This window comes from Rhinopithecus bieti, unplaced genomic scaffold, assembly GCF_001698545.2.
Source record: "Rhinopithecus bieti isolate Rb0 unplaced genomic scaffold, ASM169854v2 scaffold_32012, whole genome shotgun sequence".
Lineage (NCBI taxonomy): Eukaryota > Metazoa > Chordata > Mammalia > Primates > Cercopithecidae > Rhinopithecus > Rhinopithecus bieti.
In genome coordinates, this window is record NW_016814432.1 from 2,334,146 (window position 1) to 2,350,749 (window position 16,604).

The 16,604-nt window shown below is 38.5% G+C and overlaps 1 protein-coding gene across 1 annotated transcript in view; it reads left to right on the top strand.

Moving 5' to 3' along the window:
- The first annotated feature begins 436 nt into the window (after nt 1-436).
- MYLK4 (myosin light chain kinase family member 4) overlaps nt 437-16,604 on the top strand; it is a 99,390-nt gene continuing 83,222 nt past the window's right edge. Inside the window, exons 1-3 of the mRNA XM_017850347.1 lie at nt 437-722; nt 2,988-3,077; nt 14,938-15,208. Coding sequence (XP_017705836.1) covers nt 2,989-3,077; nt 14,938-15,208 — 360 coding nt within the window. The 5' untranslated portion in view covers nt 437-722; nt 2,988. The remainder of the gene's footprint in view (nt 723-2,987; nt 3,078-14,937; nt 15,209-16,604) is intronic.

The following is a 16,604-nucleotide window of genomic DNA, read 5'->3' on the forward strand; positions in this document are numbered from 1 at the left end:
TCGCGTGGCACTTCGGGAAGTGTAGTCCGCGGGCATTCGCCCCAGCCGCCGTGCGTCCGTTTCCGACTCAGAACAGCCTTTGTGAGGGGGTCGCGGGCGAGCGTGGTGCGCCTGCGCGAGGTTGCGCGGGGGAGGACGCAGCCGTCAGCCCGGGCCTGCGAGGCGCGCGAGGGCGGGGAGGAGCCGCGGACTGCGCGCGGTAGTTGGAGCGGCGAGTGCCGCTTTCCTGGCCTTCCGCGCCCAGCTGTTGAATGGGCTTGTGGGGACGAGCAGGAGGCCGCGGCGGGTCGTTTGTAACGAAAGGGAAATGGGGGGAAAAACCCGAAAGCCTCCAATAGAAAACCACTTTTCTATTGGACCTGGACAGCAGAAGAAATACAAACAACTACGCGGGTGAAAGAAATGCTCACCTCAGTAGTGGTCAGAGAAAAGTAAATAAAGGGTCTCTCGCCCCCTTTTAGATTTGTTGGCATTTTAGTCAAGGGCGGTTCACCTACAGCGCGCTTCGAGGCAAGAGATGCTTCTCGCGGGCCCCTGCGTAATGGTGGCAAATCGGAAACACCAGCCTCTGTCTCCTTAGCAACCAAACGATGGGCGGCACCCGTGTGCAATTACGTCGTAGACAGGGAGAGAAATGGAAAGAATTTCAGATTAAAACAAGTGTGGTATTCTGCATCTTTGAATGAATTATCATGTTCTGTGATTTTATTTTCTGCTTTTCTGTAAGTCTCCCGTTTTAAAACATGTATCTTAAACATGGATTTTTGGTAACTAGAGGAGGTAAATGAGGGGGAATGAAGACTTCTGAAATTTGGCAAAAGTGGAATTTTTATTTAACCTGGGCAAAGGCAGATTCTGTCGCCCAGGCTGGAGTGCAGGGTCGCGACCAGAGCTCACCACAGCTTTGAACTCCTGGACGCGAGGGACCCTCCCGCCTTAGCCTTTGGAGTCGTCAGGGTTATAGGCTGAGCCACCACGCCTGGCTTGATGGTTAAGAGTTTTTCTAACTAAGAAAGTTAGGCTCAAAAATAAGATTAATAGAAACGCTAGAGAAACAAGTTAAACTTTCTTTCATCGTCATATAATTTGAAATCGTACAAAAGAGCATCTGGAGCTTTTATTTATTATTTATTATTATTATTATTATTATTATTATTATTATTATTGAGGCGCAGTTTCCGTTTAGTTGCCCAGGCTGGAGTGCAATGGCGCGATCTCGGCTCACTGCAACCTCCGCCTCCCGGGTTCAAGTGATTCTCCTGCCTCAGCCTCCAGAGTAGCTGGGATCACAGGCACCCGCCACCTTGCTCAGCTTATTTTTTGTAGTTTTAGTAGAGACGGGGTTTCTTCATGTTGGTCAGGCTAGTCTCGAACTCCCGACCTCAGTTGATCCACCCACCTCGGCCTCCCAAAGTGCTGGGATTACAAGCATGAGCCACCGCGCCCGGCTGAGTTTTTATTTTTATTTGTTCCCCGGAAGGACCATCACAGGAGCATCATAGAAGCAAGTACTTCTTGGAAAAGAAGTCCTAGAGCCGACCTCAAAACAAGTTTTCAAGAAAAGTGTTACTAAATTTGGAAATACACTACACTGATTTTAAACATTTATAGAAATACATGGACACATGATCACTCTTAACCCATCCAAAAAATTTTAACATAATGACAACAAACTAGACAACTGAAGTTTCTTGAATCTCTTTTCTTTTAATAAATGTAAGGCCTAAAATTTCTTTTTTTAAAAAAATAATACATGCTATGGAAAATCTACTTGTAATCATTGTCAGTATTTTAGCACCTTTTCCTAGTCTTGTAAGATGTGTTTCAATATTAAACAGTATAGTTGCATATAGATGTAATTCTATGTCCAATTTTATTGTTACCTAATATGTGTTTTCAAAAGTATTGTCATGGGAAACTATTATGTACTATGGGGGTAAAAATTAAGGATACAAAACTAATATATACGCCTGTAATCCCAGCACTTTGGGAGACTGAGGTGGGTGGATCATGAGGTCAGGAGATAGGGACCATCCTGGCCAACATGGTGAAACCCTGTCTCTACTAAAAATACAAAAATGAGTTGGGTGTGGTGGTACGCACCTGTAGCCCCAGCTGCTTGGGAGGCTGAGGCAGGAGAATCGCTTGAACCCAGGAGGTGGAGGTTGCAGTGAGCCAAGATCACAACACTGCACTCCAGCCTGGCGACAGAGCAAGACTCCGTCTCAAAAAACAAAACCAAAACCTAATATGTATAGTATAATCCCACTTTCTTTTTATACTTGTGCTTTTCTAATCTATATTGTATAAATAAGAAAAAGGAAAAATACAAAGCAAAGTGTGTGTGTGTGTGTGTGTGTGTGTGTGTGTGTGTGTTTGACTCCCATAGCCACATGCTTGGATGAAGTTGAGCTATTTGGATGACCTATGAGGTGAAAATGACTCTAGACCTTGAGTTCAATAACCCGGGTTTTGAGCTGTCCGTAGTGTGACCTTGGGCAAGCTCCATAACTTCTCAGACTCAGTTTCCAAATCTAAAGGAGGAATAAGAATGCCTACCTCACAATCTTTCATGAGAATTAAATGAACTTGTCAATGTGAAAGTGTTTAGTACGGTGCCTGGCACCCAGTAGGTCCTGTATTAATGTTTTTTCCTGAACCCTAGCCCCCTCTGTCTGAAGTTCAAGGTTTTCTCCACTAGGTGGTGGTGGTAGAAAAATAAATGAAAAAAACGTACTTCAAAAATCACCCCTCCTCTTAGATTGCTTTGCCAACCAAACTTAAACTTTCTTTTCGGATCAGCATAAATACAAATAAATTTAAACTCATATAGTATAAGGTCCCAGGAAATGAAATCAATGTAAAGCAGAAACCTAGGCTTCCATTTTCTCCTTTAATACCTCACTGTTTAATTATCTGCAGCTGGCCTCGGCGGTTTACTTTTTAAGTGTGTAACCATCTTCTCTCTCTTCCTTCCCTGGAGTCAGAATGGGGAGGACAGATTCAGTGGTGACGCAAATAGACCTTCTGTCAGTAACCACAAGTGGAGTCAGCCTGGCTGCAGTGCCTATGAGCAGGTATTTTATAAGCCTACTACTGTTAGCGAATCATCTTGCACCTTCATGTTCATACCTAAGGTATGCTGGACAGTTGAGTCCAGTTAATCCCACATGACTCACATCCCTGCCATCTTTAGTCAGCGTCCTAAAAGTTAGTCCTATGGTTATCTATTCTTCCTACTCTGATTACTGCCCCCTAACCCAACCTCATGTTCCTTTCTCTTCTTGACTTTCCGCTACATCTTCTGGAATCTATGCCACATTTCGTGTTGTTTATCCTAACACATTTTATATATTTTCTTACTGTTGTAAGTAGAACCTTTTATTTACTCTATTTTCTTACTGCCCTTTGTTGATATAAAAGAAATGCATTGATTTTTTTGTTAATTTATTTTGTACTTGGCCTTTTTGTGAACTCTTATTAGTTTTAAGTGGTTTTCCATTGATATTCATCGTTTAAAAAGGAGTGTATTCAGCCTTTCTCCCTGGCTCCTGGCACAGATCTTCAGAATCCTGTGGGATTTCCTGAGTGCTAGACATGCCTTTATAGTGCTAATGAAGCAACTCCTAGTGGCTCCCTAAGGTTGGAACTTGGGACCAGCCCAATCTTGGGGGCTAAAAATTGAATTTGATTGCTTGGCCAATGATTTAATCAATCATACCTACACAATGAAACCTCAATAAAAACTCTGGAAACAGACGCTCAGTGGAGCTTCCTGGTTGTGAACATGCTGATGTGCTGGGAGGTTGGTGTGCCTGGATTCTACAAGGAGAGTTCATGGAAGCTCCATGTCTGGGACCCTCCTGCCCCTCACCCTGTGTGTCTCCTTAATAATAAAACTTAATAAAACTATGCCCATACTCCGTATATTTTAAGTCATCTCTAGATTACTTATGATACCTAATACAATGTAAATGCTATGTAAGTAGTTATTATACTGTATTGCTTTTTTATTTGTATTACTTTTTGTAACCTATGCACATATACTCATATATTTTCAATCATCTCGAGGTTACTTGTGATACCTAATACAACGTAAATGCTATATAAATAGCTATTATACTGTATTGCTTCTTTGTTTGTCTTATTTTTTGTTAATTGTAGTGCTGTTTCTTATTTTTTCCCAAATTTTTGATCCACCGTTGGTTGGATGAGTAGGTGCAGAACATGTGGAAATGGAGGGCTGACTGTATTGTCAAATTACTGGAAAGATCAGTTCTTTGTATCTTATAAAGTGGAATGTGAAGTGACATTTGACAAAAGTCTACTTCAATCCTTGATTTTGAAAAACTCTAGTAAAATGGAGAAAGTTATCTTCTCAACATGACGATTTTTTTTTTTTTGCCCTCAAACCAGCACCATTATCATGTTGAATGGTAAAACATCATTGATGAGGGGAAAGGTTTCTTTTAAAAAAATAATGCACTACTAACTACAAAAGGAAAAGATTGATATATCTTACTACACGAAAATGAACATCTATTTTTTTTATCAGAAGATACTACAAGAGTGAAAACACAAGGCACAGAGAGGGAGAAGGCATCTTAAACACACATCACTGTCAAGCACAGTGTGTAGGATGTAGAATAAGTCCTACATAATGATAAGAAAATGGTAGAAAATGTAATTAAAAATGAGTAAAGAATATAAATATGTACTTCATAAAAAACAGAGACCAAGTGACCAAATAAGTATTTGAGAACATGTTGACTGGGCAAGTGGCTCATGCCTGTAATCCCAGCAGTTTGTGAGGCCAAGGCGGGAGGATCACTTGAACCCAGGAGTTCAAGACCAACCTGGGCAAGAAAGTGAGACCTCCATCTCTACAGAAAATTTTTTAAAAATTAGCTTGGGGTGGTGTTGTGCACCAGTGGTCCTAGCTACTCGGGAGGATCACTTGAGGCCAGGAATTCAAGGCTACAGCGAGCTATAATTGTGCCACAGCACTCCAACCTGGGTGACAGAGTATGACCTGTCTCTAAAAGTAACGACAAAAAAGAAACCCTTCAACTCTTTAGTAATCAGAGAAATGCAATTTAAATTTATAAATGATATACTATTGCACACCCACTAGAGTAGCAAAAACGAAGCGTTTTTAAAGCTATAGAGCAACAGGAGAATTCTGATAGTGCTGGTGGGAGTGTAAATTGGTACACACATTTAAGTGTGTCTGCGTCATGTGTGCACATTGGTGCTCACAGCAGTCCTGAATGGAAAACAGCCAAATGTCCGTCAGTGAATAAACACATACATTTTGTAATGTTCATACAACAAAATATTACATAATAATGAAAACTAACCGAGACATCTATACACATTATATACAACAATATGATGGATCAAAGACAGTTTTAACTGGAAAAAAACCTAAGAAAATAATACAAATAGTATGAATACATTCAAACAAACTAAAGCTGCCAAAACAAAGGTGTATATTTTGAGTGCACATGTAAATGGTAAAATTGCCAGGAAAATCAAGGAAATTATTTAAAAGATTCAGATTAGTGGTTAGCTTGGGAAGGACAAAAGGATGGAATTTTTGAATTTGGGGATTCTTGACCTGGTGGTGGCTTTATGAGAACTGCTTTTATAATTATTTATTAAATAGTATTTATGGTTTTATATACTTTCCATATGTGTATGTTTCAATAAAGGACATATATCTCTTTTATTGTTATATATCTTACATATTATATATCATGTTTACTTATATAACATTTTTGTTATTTATATTATCAAAATATGTATTTCATATGTATGTTATATATATTTAATGTATGTGTCTTGATAAAATAAAAAATATAAATTACTGTGACTTCATTTTATATCTTTTATTGTTATATATCTTACATATTATATATCATGTATACTTATATAACATTTTTGTTATTTATATTATCAAAAATATGTATTTCATATATACATGTGTAATATATATATTTAATATATGTGTCCTGATAAAAGAAAAAATATTATAAATTACTGTGACTTCATTTTGCAGCTGCTAAGGCCCTGGTATACAACAGCAGTAAGTGACGCTACACTGTTGATTAAGAAAACTGAGCTCCTCCAGAATTTTTTTCCTCTTTGGAATCTTGGCTCTAAATTTTTCAGCCAAATAACCTTTTATTTCTTAGGAGATTTGGTAACATGAATAACAATAATATTACCAATGATAACCATAAAGGCTGTTATTTATTAAATTTCTCTGATGCATCAGCCATTTTTATCTCATTTTTCACTCCTCAACAACCCCATAAGGTGAATGTTGTTATCCTCACTTAACCAATAAGAAACACTGAGGTTCGGGAAGACCGAGCAGCTCTTGAGTCCACACCGCTAGTCGAGCTTGAACTCAGGCCTAGGCTGTGTGTCTCCATGCCCACGACTTTCCCACTAGTCTGGGAAATTTGCTTTGGCAACTTTTTTACATTAAGAAGGAACTATATGTTTATTTTAGAAAAACTGGTAACTCCAGGAAAGCACAAACCATATTTGGTGTAGCCATCTTCTCTACTTAGCTATGGATCACAGTATTATCATTCATCTGCTGTGGATTGACAGTGCATCCTTTTTTAGTTTAAATTCGGATCCTATTGCATCTACTGTGCCTGGATCTGTCCCTTTATCCCTAACTATAAAATTGACACATGACCAATAACCCTAGTTTTTTTTTTTTTTTTTTATGGAAGTATCCTATCTATTATACTAACTCTTATGCATAGGTTCTATTTCAGTGTTTTATATCTAACAAATAATGTTGTGATGATATTCTCAGAGATAATATTTTGTGCACAACTCTATGTCTTTGAGGTAAAATTCTTAGAAATGTGATTGCAGGGTCAAAGGGCATGACCAAGTTGCCTTCCATAAAAATTAGAGCAATATGCGTTTTAACCGGAAGTGTACTAGGCTGCCCATCTGCCCTCTCCCTCCCAGGCTTCATTCACACTGAAGATGTTTTCCATATACTAGCTGGGGCTTACAATGCTTTTTACCATTTTATGAGCTGCCACGGTCCTTTTGTATCCCAGATTCTTCAATACTTTTGGACATATAGAATAAAAGCTAGCAACCTATTATGAGTCATTACATAATAACTCAACTTATTTTCAACCTAAAAATACAACTTTTATCTTTAATTTAAAAAAAAAGGCACACCTCTGAGAGTGTGTTTTCACCAAACTGCCCATCAGCCATTAATGCACGCCTTATGGCAGTGTTTTTCCATGTGGAAAATTTCTTCTCTCAACCTTACCCTCTTGGGACAAGGAGGCCAACATTTGGTCAGAAGAGCATGACTTAGACTTTGCACTTCTGTAATTTCATGCCTTGTTACTATCATAAGCTTATTCTAGCTCTGAAATCCACTTCCAATTTAGAAGGTAGGAAAGCATTCCCGAGAACGTAAATATAAACATTCTTCCTCCAGTTCCTAAAACTAGAAAATGATGAATCATGCTGTAGCATGGGATTTTTAAATATTGAAATGAACATCCTTCGACTTTCCTCAGTGGTTTAGAATGGATAGTCACAACAGTAGCATGAATTTTATCTTGTAGCAAGCATTTTATTTTGTGTTTTCTCGTGTTTAAAATTTTTAGCTTAAAGAATCAGTGGGAGGGGGTTACGTATGTGGTATGGGGAAAGGGTGGAAAGAATCCTACAGTGTTGGGTTGGAATTAGAAATATATCAATATGAGTGTGAACTCATGATTTAAAAAAAAAAATTATATTTCCTTGCTCTGTCCTCTGAAGTGTCTAGGAGCAGTGACACCCCTGTAGCAGAAACACTCCTGGTGCCCATGGCTTGATTTCTAAATACCATTCTGCCTAAGAGGAAAGAGGGTTCCTTGAAGAAATGGCAGAATTCAGAAATAGGGTGAAAACAGTACTGAAAGTAAGGAAGTACTCAAAAAATAATAATGACATGTCAGAAGCACAGAGGAGCCAGCTCGAAGGCGCTTCCGTTGGCCAATATGGGACAATTTGAGCATCAAAATAAAGAATGAAGGGAGTGTATGTCCGTTTTTAAAAGGCCATGAGCTCATCCTGATACTAAAAAGAGTGAGGTTCAGGATGGGGATGGAAAGCTCTTCTTTATAAAAGAATACCAGTTAATAAGTATAGAAGAAATGGTAGAAATAGAAAATCATTTCTGTCACTGTGATAATCACTGATTCTCAAGAACAGATACTGAGAAAATTTGGGTGATGCATTGTTGGGGAACATGATACCGATAAATTCCCACAAATTACTAATCAATCACAAAAATAAAAGGGTTAATTTTATATTTGAGAAGTCTGGTGGACACAACCTTAATCAGATCACCAAATTTAATATCACGAATAATGGCACAAACCGACATCACGTGCCACCTTTTGTGATGTTCTGAAAAAGATACAGTGTTACTTCTGTAGTTTTCATGCTCAGGTATGACCTGGTTCCAAGCATGAAGACACAATCAGGAAATTAGAATTGAGAGACATTTTATGAAGCAATTTGTCTGAAATCTTCAAAAATATCAATGTCATGAAGGATTACAAAAAAAGAGAGAGAGACTAGGAAGCCTCATCTCCACAAAACATCCAAAACTTAGCCTGGTGTGGTGGTGCCTGCCTATAGTCCTAGCTACTTGGAGGGCTGAGGCAGGAGGATTGCTTGAGCCAAGGTCAAGGCTGCAGTGAGCTATGTTCACACCACTGCACTCCAGCGCAGGTGACAGAGTGAGACCTTGTCTCAAAAAGTAAAATAAAATAAAATAAACGGAATGACCATTTCCTAAATCGATAAAAGGAGACTAAAAAGACATGGTGATTAAATGCACTATGTAATTTTTGAGTAGATTCTGTTTGTGAGAAAGTATCTTCTTTCTCAAGAAACATACACCAATTCATATAGGGGTAAAGTTTCATGAGATATGCAACTTACTTGCAAAAGAGAGAGAGAGAGCAAACACGGAAAATGCTAACATTTGGTGAATATGGTGAAGGATGTATAGGTATTCATTGTACCATGCTTGCAAATATCCCTTAGAAAGTTTAAGGGATATAATTAAAGGAACAATTTGTGTAGCCACTATAGAGGTAATAAACTGAAACATGTAATATTTCTGAAACATATTAATTTTAAATGATCCCATCCATATTTTATCTAATTTTAAAACCTATTTTATTTTCATTTCGTATTACTTAGCTAATTGCTGTCATTTAGAAGTTTTAATGGTCTAATATCAAAATTTCCTGTAAATAAATCTGGATATTCTATAACATCATTATCTTTCTTGCTCAAGTATCCTATCTCCAAGCAGAAAATAAAAGATAGAAATTACTTTTTAAATTACTATTAACTTTTCTGTTAATTACAAAATCTTATATTATACGATATTCATGTCAGGAGAAGAAAAGCATGAGAGTCTTAACTGTCTCCTGCTCACCTTCCTTTTCTTTGGCCCTAGGTGACCTGGCAAGTGTGGAGTATCATTTATGTTTCCCTGGATCCCAGCCTTGGCCCCCGGGACAGATAGCCACAAAGTCTTCAGTTTTTTCCTCTCCTTTTAACAAGCTTACTTTTTGTTAATCATATTATTGGGTTTTCTTTTTTCTTGATGACTCTCTTAAAGTATAATTTACATATTATAAAATTCACCCATCTCAAGTGCACAATTCTGCACTGTTTTAAGAAACTGAATGAGTTGTATGGTCATCACTACAACACATCATCTGGTAAGATTCTATTTACAATTAACCCCCATTCCTGCACCCAGCCCCAGGCAACCACCAGTCTGCTTTCTATGTCTGTAGATTTGCCTTTTCTCGGCATTTGATACAAATGGAATCGTACAATCTGTGGTCAATGTTTCTGCCTTTTTTTTTTTTTTCAGTTAGCACGGTGTTTTTGCTCATCCGTGTTGTAGTAGATGCCTTTTCATTACAGGGTTCCGTTTGTATGAGTGTACCACATTACACAGTCCATTTGTATGAGTATACCACATTATCCTCTCCCAGTTCCCAAACCATCGGATGGACATTTTGGTTGTTTTCAGTTTTTGGCTATTGCGAATAATGCTGCTGTGAACATTCATGTGCCGTGGTTTCTGTGTTCATATGTTTTTATTTCTCTTGGATATAGATACCTAGGAGAGGAATTTCTACGCCATATAGGAAATAACTTTTTAAGAAATTGCCAACCTCTTTAATAAAACACCTGTACCATTTTATATTCCCATCAACATATTTGGTGAGGGTTCTAGTTTTTCCATATCCTTGTCAACACTTGCTTTTCTCTGTCTTTTCTCTTTTTTTTTTTTGGTAGAGATGGGGTCTCACTATGTTGCCCAGGCTGGTCTCAAACTCCTGGACTCAAGTGATCCTCCTGTCTTGGCCTCCCAAAGTGTTAGGATTACAGGTGTGAGCCACCACACCCAACCTATCTTTTTTTTTTTCTCGTTATTATTATAGCTCTCCTAGTGGGTGTGAAATTATGTTTCCTTGTGGTTTTAATTTGCATCTCCCTGATGACTGATTTTGAACATTTTTTTCATGTGCTTATTGACCATTTTTATATCTTCTTTGGTGAGGTCTGTTTTAATCTTTGGTCCATTTAAAAACATGGAATGTTTTGTCACACTATTATTAAGTTGTATATACTGGACACAGTCCTTTGTCAAATATGTGACTTCACAGTATTTTCTACACATCTGTAGCTGGTCTTTTCATTTTCCTAATCGTGTCTTTTCAAAGGCAAACGTTTTAAATTTTGAGGAAGTGCAATTTATCAATCTTTGTTTTTATGGGTCGTATTCAGTGGTGATTTTTGAAAGTAAGGAAGTTCTATTTTAATGTGGATAACAGGGATGCAGTAGCTTTTTATTTGCATTTTGGTATTTGTGCTGTTGCTCCACTTTTGTGTGTAAACATTCAAGAGGCCTTGTTCTGGAAACATTCAGAATGCTGTGTGGAAACAAAAACTCGTAGTGTAATCCAGCCGGGTTTCAAAGCCAACCAGTAGACAAGAGCTATCGACGATGTTTCTTCACGTGGCTCCTTTGACAGCACAGTCTCTTACTCAGCTAACGGAAATGCCCCTTGAAAAGAATCAAGGAATTCTTTTCCACGGCTCTGTAGGGTGTATTTTTTAAAGAAGTGTAACTCCAAAATATGCAGATACTGGAAAAGTGTTCCTGGGCCTGCTCATATTCCTCACTAATGAATTTTTCCAGGTGTAAGAGCATCTTGAAGCATACAGAACATTTTATGGGTACGGACTGAGGGTCCCGAGGCTAGGCGGATAGAACAGAATGATGATGCATGTATAACTTGGATTTTTGTGGTCAAGTGTTGTGCCAGCAGTGTGCTTGTCCTGTATGCCATCAGAAGCTGGGAACAGTGTGATGTAGCAGAACCAGACAACCAGAACCAGACACTAATTTTAGAAGACAAGTAGCATGGATTATTTTAATTGACTTGTTTTTTAGGGCGAGTAGACACAATTAAAGACCATTCTGTCTAGTAATTAATCAAATATGTATTGAATGTATATTGTGCATGGGAATATCTACATGTGGATGCCTTCCAAATTCTTTTCTCCAGCCTACACCCCTCCCCTGAACTCCAGTTTCTATCTTCACAGCCTACTCAACTTGAACGTTTAATGGGCCTGGGCTTGCTACAGACTTCATGCCTGACCTTTCCCTCTAGAGTTGCCCTTCCCACGGCCTTCTCCATCTCAGTTAATGTTCACTGTCTCTTTCAAGTGCTCAGGAGAAAATTTGCAAAGGTGTCTACCATCTTTCTTTCACACCCCATACCCAATCTATCATAAATCCTACTGATTCTAAATGTAATGTGGACTCCTGCATGGGATTCTGGAACAGAAAAGGGGCATTTGGGGGAAAAATCCCCAACAACAATAAAGTATTGAGTTTAGTTAATAATAATGTTCACCATGGTTCATTAATTGTGACAAGTATACCATACCGACGTAAGATGCTAAAAACAGACGATTCGGGGTGCAGGGCAAGGGGAACTCTGAGCTACCTTTGCCCCTTTTCTATAGATGTAAAACTACTCTAAAAGGAAAAGTTTATACAAAAAAATAAGCAAAGGAGCAGATTCTCCTGGCCTCTGGCTCACTCAAGCCTGCGGTTGGTTTGCTGGAGCCAAGGAGATGGAAAGTCTGCTTTTGCGTGGTGGTGGTCTGGGTGGAGGATGTGGTTGGATCAGCAGCAGCCCACACACATTTTGCTGCTGGCAGGGCATTTGCTGCCTTATCAGTACTTCTACACAATTTAATCATATGAACAAAATTGGTAACCTCAAACCAGCTTAGTCTTTATATAATAATTTTGTCAGATAATTTATCTCTCACAAATTTATAGTTCCACTTCATTACTTTTCCTGAAGAACAAAGCTCTCTAATCTGAAAAATAACAAGCGTTTCGTGTTTTAAAAAAAGATTTTGCTATAATTCATTAATACTACATAAAATGGAAAATGTGTGTTTTATTTCACATGGAATGCATTGATCTGAATTAGAAATAAGGATTTTTTTTTTTTTTAAAGAAACAGAAGAGCAGCAGAGGCTGGTGTTATAATGGGGCACAGAGGGGCTAGCACAGGCTCCAAATAAGAGATGACAATTGGCCAGGGCCTGAAAAATTGCAGAGTTGTCTAGAGTGCAAAGTCCAGCCGCTGGGCAATTAAGGTTTTATGTCACTTCAGTGAATCGAGGGATGCGCTACTGTGAGAGTCGGGCAGGTGGGTTGACACTCCCCTTTCTTGGTCTGTTCAAAAAACTGCGGGGGGAGTCCTAGTGTTGCTTAAGGAAAATTTATGAAAAATTTGTTCCTGTTTCCTGGATGCCTGTGCCTTTGACCTTTTCCCTAGAGCTATAAATGGTTAGAGACTTTGCAAAATCTTTAAGAGCTGAGAAAATTAAAATAAACTTGCTAACTGCTTTCAGAAGATCTTCTGTATTACAGCTGGATATGCTGAAAGCATAAGATGGGCAAACGGAGGTGGCTGTGGGGTTGCCACACCTGGCAGTTTCCCGACTGGGGGAAATTTAACGAGCACTTAAATAATCCTGAGTCTGAAAGGGGTAGAAGGTCCAGGCAGATGATTGCCGAGGACAAATCTAGCTTTGTAAATCCAAGAGTATATTGACACAATGATACGAGGGAAAGGTGAAGGTGATATTTCATCCAGTGTTCCCGGTTTATCCTCTCCTTACCTGACCTCTGAAATGGAGCCGTTGGCCTTGAAAAGCCTGGTGTCTAAAATTAATATTCTTCCCCATCTGACTAAGAAGGCAACAGCTGAGCAACATGAGATCAAGAGCCATATTAATTTAAACAGAGGCCCAAAGTGGCATTTGAGAGAGAAGATACTTCCTCTCGTAGTGGACACTTGTCTTTTCAGAAGATTTATACGACTGAGAGTGAAAACTGTCACCAGAGACTTCCACAGTCAGTTTGAATTCTGCAAAATTTCTCTTTATCTTCTGGAACATATGCTCTACACTTGGAATGGCTCAAGCTCTTCGATGTTATCCTATCAATGGTAATTATCTTTGTTTATTGTTATAACCTCTCAAATCTCCTTCCCTTTTTTCAATAACAAATTGTACCAAACTTCAGGTAGAGCTTAACATTTAATATTTCTTTGCAAAATTATTGTATCTTAAACCTAAACTTTTGTTTTAGTACATTAATTTTGTGTGGCTTCCTGATCCAACTTGAGTTTCATCTGCAATTAACCATAGTATTTTAGTTGTAGTTTGCCTTAGAAATAGCCATGCATTTGTTTCCTTATTTTAATATTTTTTTCAGGACAATTTGAAAGAATGCTAAGCATGGTCTATGATGTATCTGTAGAGCTCTGGTTGATAGTATTAATATTTGCATTTTTATTTGTTTGAATGTAAGCTCCTTATGTGGATAAGTATAATTTTTTAGAGCAGAGAACTTTAAACACTTTGGAACTGAAGAGTATCATTTTACTGTAGGAGTTGAGAAAACAAAATATTAAGTTTTGTGGTGAGAATCACAATATGGTTTTTAAGCTGAGAAAAGGCTGGAAGAGGCACTTTTCAGAAAATGTCCACCAGGGGGCCTCAGTTGTCAGCCATGCGGAGCTAGCACAAATTCAACTCTCCATCTCCCTGCATCTCTATGCAATGAAGTGATGGGTACATATAGACATGTGTATGTGTCTCTAGTATCAAAGCGTATTATGTGTTCTGCATTGCTTCATTTGTGAGGAAAGTATTTTAAGGAGAGTGAAAAGACTCTGAACTTCTCGGTACATAGCTGTTAATGCAGATGTAAAGAAAGGTTTCTGGGTGTGCTGTCCACGTGAGAGGACTGTAAGGAAACAAATTTCTTTTCACAAACGAACACCACACATTTTAAGGCATAGGTAGAGAAGAGATCTGGAAAAGGACTCATTTGGGGGAAATCCCTCTGGAGAGGGAGGCCAGGGGAAGCAGGAGAGACCCTTTCTGTGACAAGCCCTTCCCACTGGGCTGCAAAACCTGTGGTTCCAATTAAGCCCAAAGATACTTTATATTTCACATTTAAACTGGCCACTTGATCTGCAGCTTATTTTATGCAATGAGGAGCATGTTTCATCATCCAGTGAAACTTGACATTGCTTCTTACTGTTTGCTTTTGTAATTTTAAAGTGAAAAAAAATTTTTTCCTTTTAAAGTTCCAGTGTTGGAAACTCAATATGAATGTTAGCATTTCTTTTCCTAATTTTGGATCCTCTCTCCAGTTTAAACAGAAGAGACTTTCAAATTCTCACTGGTCGTTTTCCCAAGAAGTCAAATGTGTGAATAAGTGATGAGAACTTTCTGTGTTTCCTTTCTCTGCAGTCAAGAGAAAGAAGCACTGAAGAGTCATAATTGTGTCTTGATTTATAAATCGGAGACAGAGGAAGACGAAAACCACACTCCAGAAAGTAGCTTAATTGGACTCACTACTAAGATGTTAAAAGTGAAGAGGCTGGAAGAATTCAACACATGTTACAACAGCAACCAGCTGGAGAAAATGGCCTTTTTTCAGTGCAGGGAAGAGGTGGAGAAAGTCAAGCATTTTCTGGAAGAAAATTCTGGGGACCAGGATTCAAGACCTGAACATAATGAGGTAATCATGTGCTAATTTAGTCTCCTAAAAGTATTCATTCTGTCTTATCTTTTCTAATGTCATGGAGCCATATATCAACCCTTTCCAAATTCTGTTTTGTACTTGTGAGTACAATTAAAGAAAGTTTATGAATAGGCACCATTCCATTTTTGCTTCACTGAGAAGCGTACGTGTCAACTATACAACTGTGTTTGGTAAATAATTAGGAGGCCTTTGAAGCTGCAGTTCTGCCAGCAGTCTACTTCACTTTATAGTTAGTGGCTTAGGAGTTACACAGTCAGCTTGTGGAAATGGAGAAGAATCCTTTAACATGATGGATTTGGGCTTGAAATTCAGAAAAGGGCTGTGAGAGGCACAATCGTTCTGCAAAAAGAAGTTTCTCCTTTCCTCCAGACCTTGAGTTCCTCATGGGGTAGATGGCAGAGCTGTTGATATTAATTTAACCAAGGGCTTGCCACATCTGAATTAGTGAGATGATAGTAGTTGTGAAAATGAAGTGTGATCGCGTCTGTAAAGCACTCCACCTAGTATCTGTCACTAGAGTCAGCATTTAGTATGTGTTAGCAGCAGCATCAGTTCCCTCCCCTGCCTTGGCCCAGTCAGTTCCTGCCCATCATCCATTGGCTCCTTGCCCGGTGGGAGCATCAGGCATTTTGCCCATGCCTTCATTCCAGCACATGCGGTGGTTTTGAACATGTTGATCACCTTTCTCTAGACAAGTCTCCTTAACATTGGGACCTCGTGTTATTTGTTCATGTTTTCTTAGTTGCTTTCCCAGTAACGGGAACAAATAGGCACCAAAAGTGTTTTTGGAACAAATAGATCTGTTTAAGTGAATTCTGGTTGAGGGCTGGGAACCATTATTTTTGATAATCAGAGCAAGTGATTCTTATCAGGCAGGTCTGGAAAACATCCTTCTTTGCCCACCTACTGTTCTAAAAAACACTATTCAGGTAGGAAGGGCGTTTCTAACAATGCAACAGACAATGAAATAGAGACATTGTATATAAAAGGTCTAGGAGGCTTTTTATTGTAAGTGAATAAGAAATGACAAAATGTGCTGGAGAGAATACATGAGTCAGATTGAAACAGATTTTTTGGAGACCTCTGCTTTCTCCATGAGTTCAATATAGACCAAGAAGAAATATCTACAGGCAAAATGAAGTGAGACATGACTTTCTCATTAGGGTTCTTAGTGGTACAAACACGATAATTTTTTCTGTTTATTAATTTCGGTAGGACAGAGAAGAAAAAATATTCTTCTTGGATAACTTTGAAATCATCAACTAACCATAATAGTTTATATGAATTTCATTATCTTTCAAGTACTGTTTTTCTCCAAATTCTGTGATACAATTTTTATAAATGGGCAACACTCTAAAGAGTGAGAGAAGCC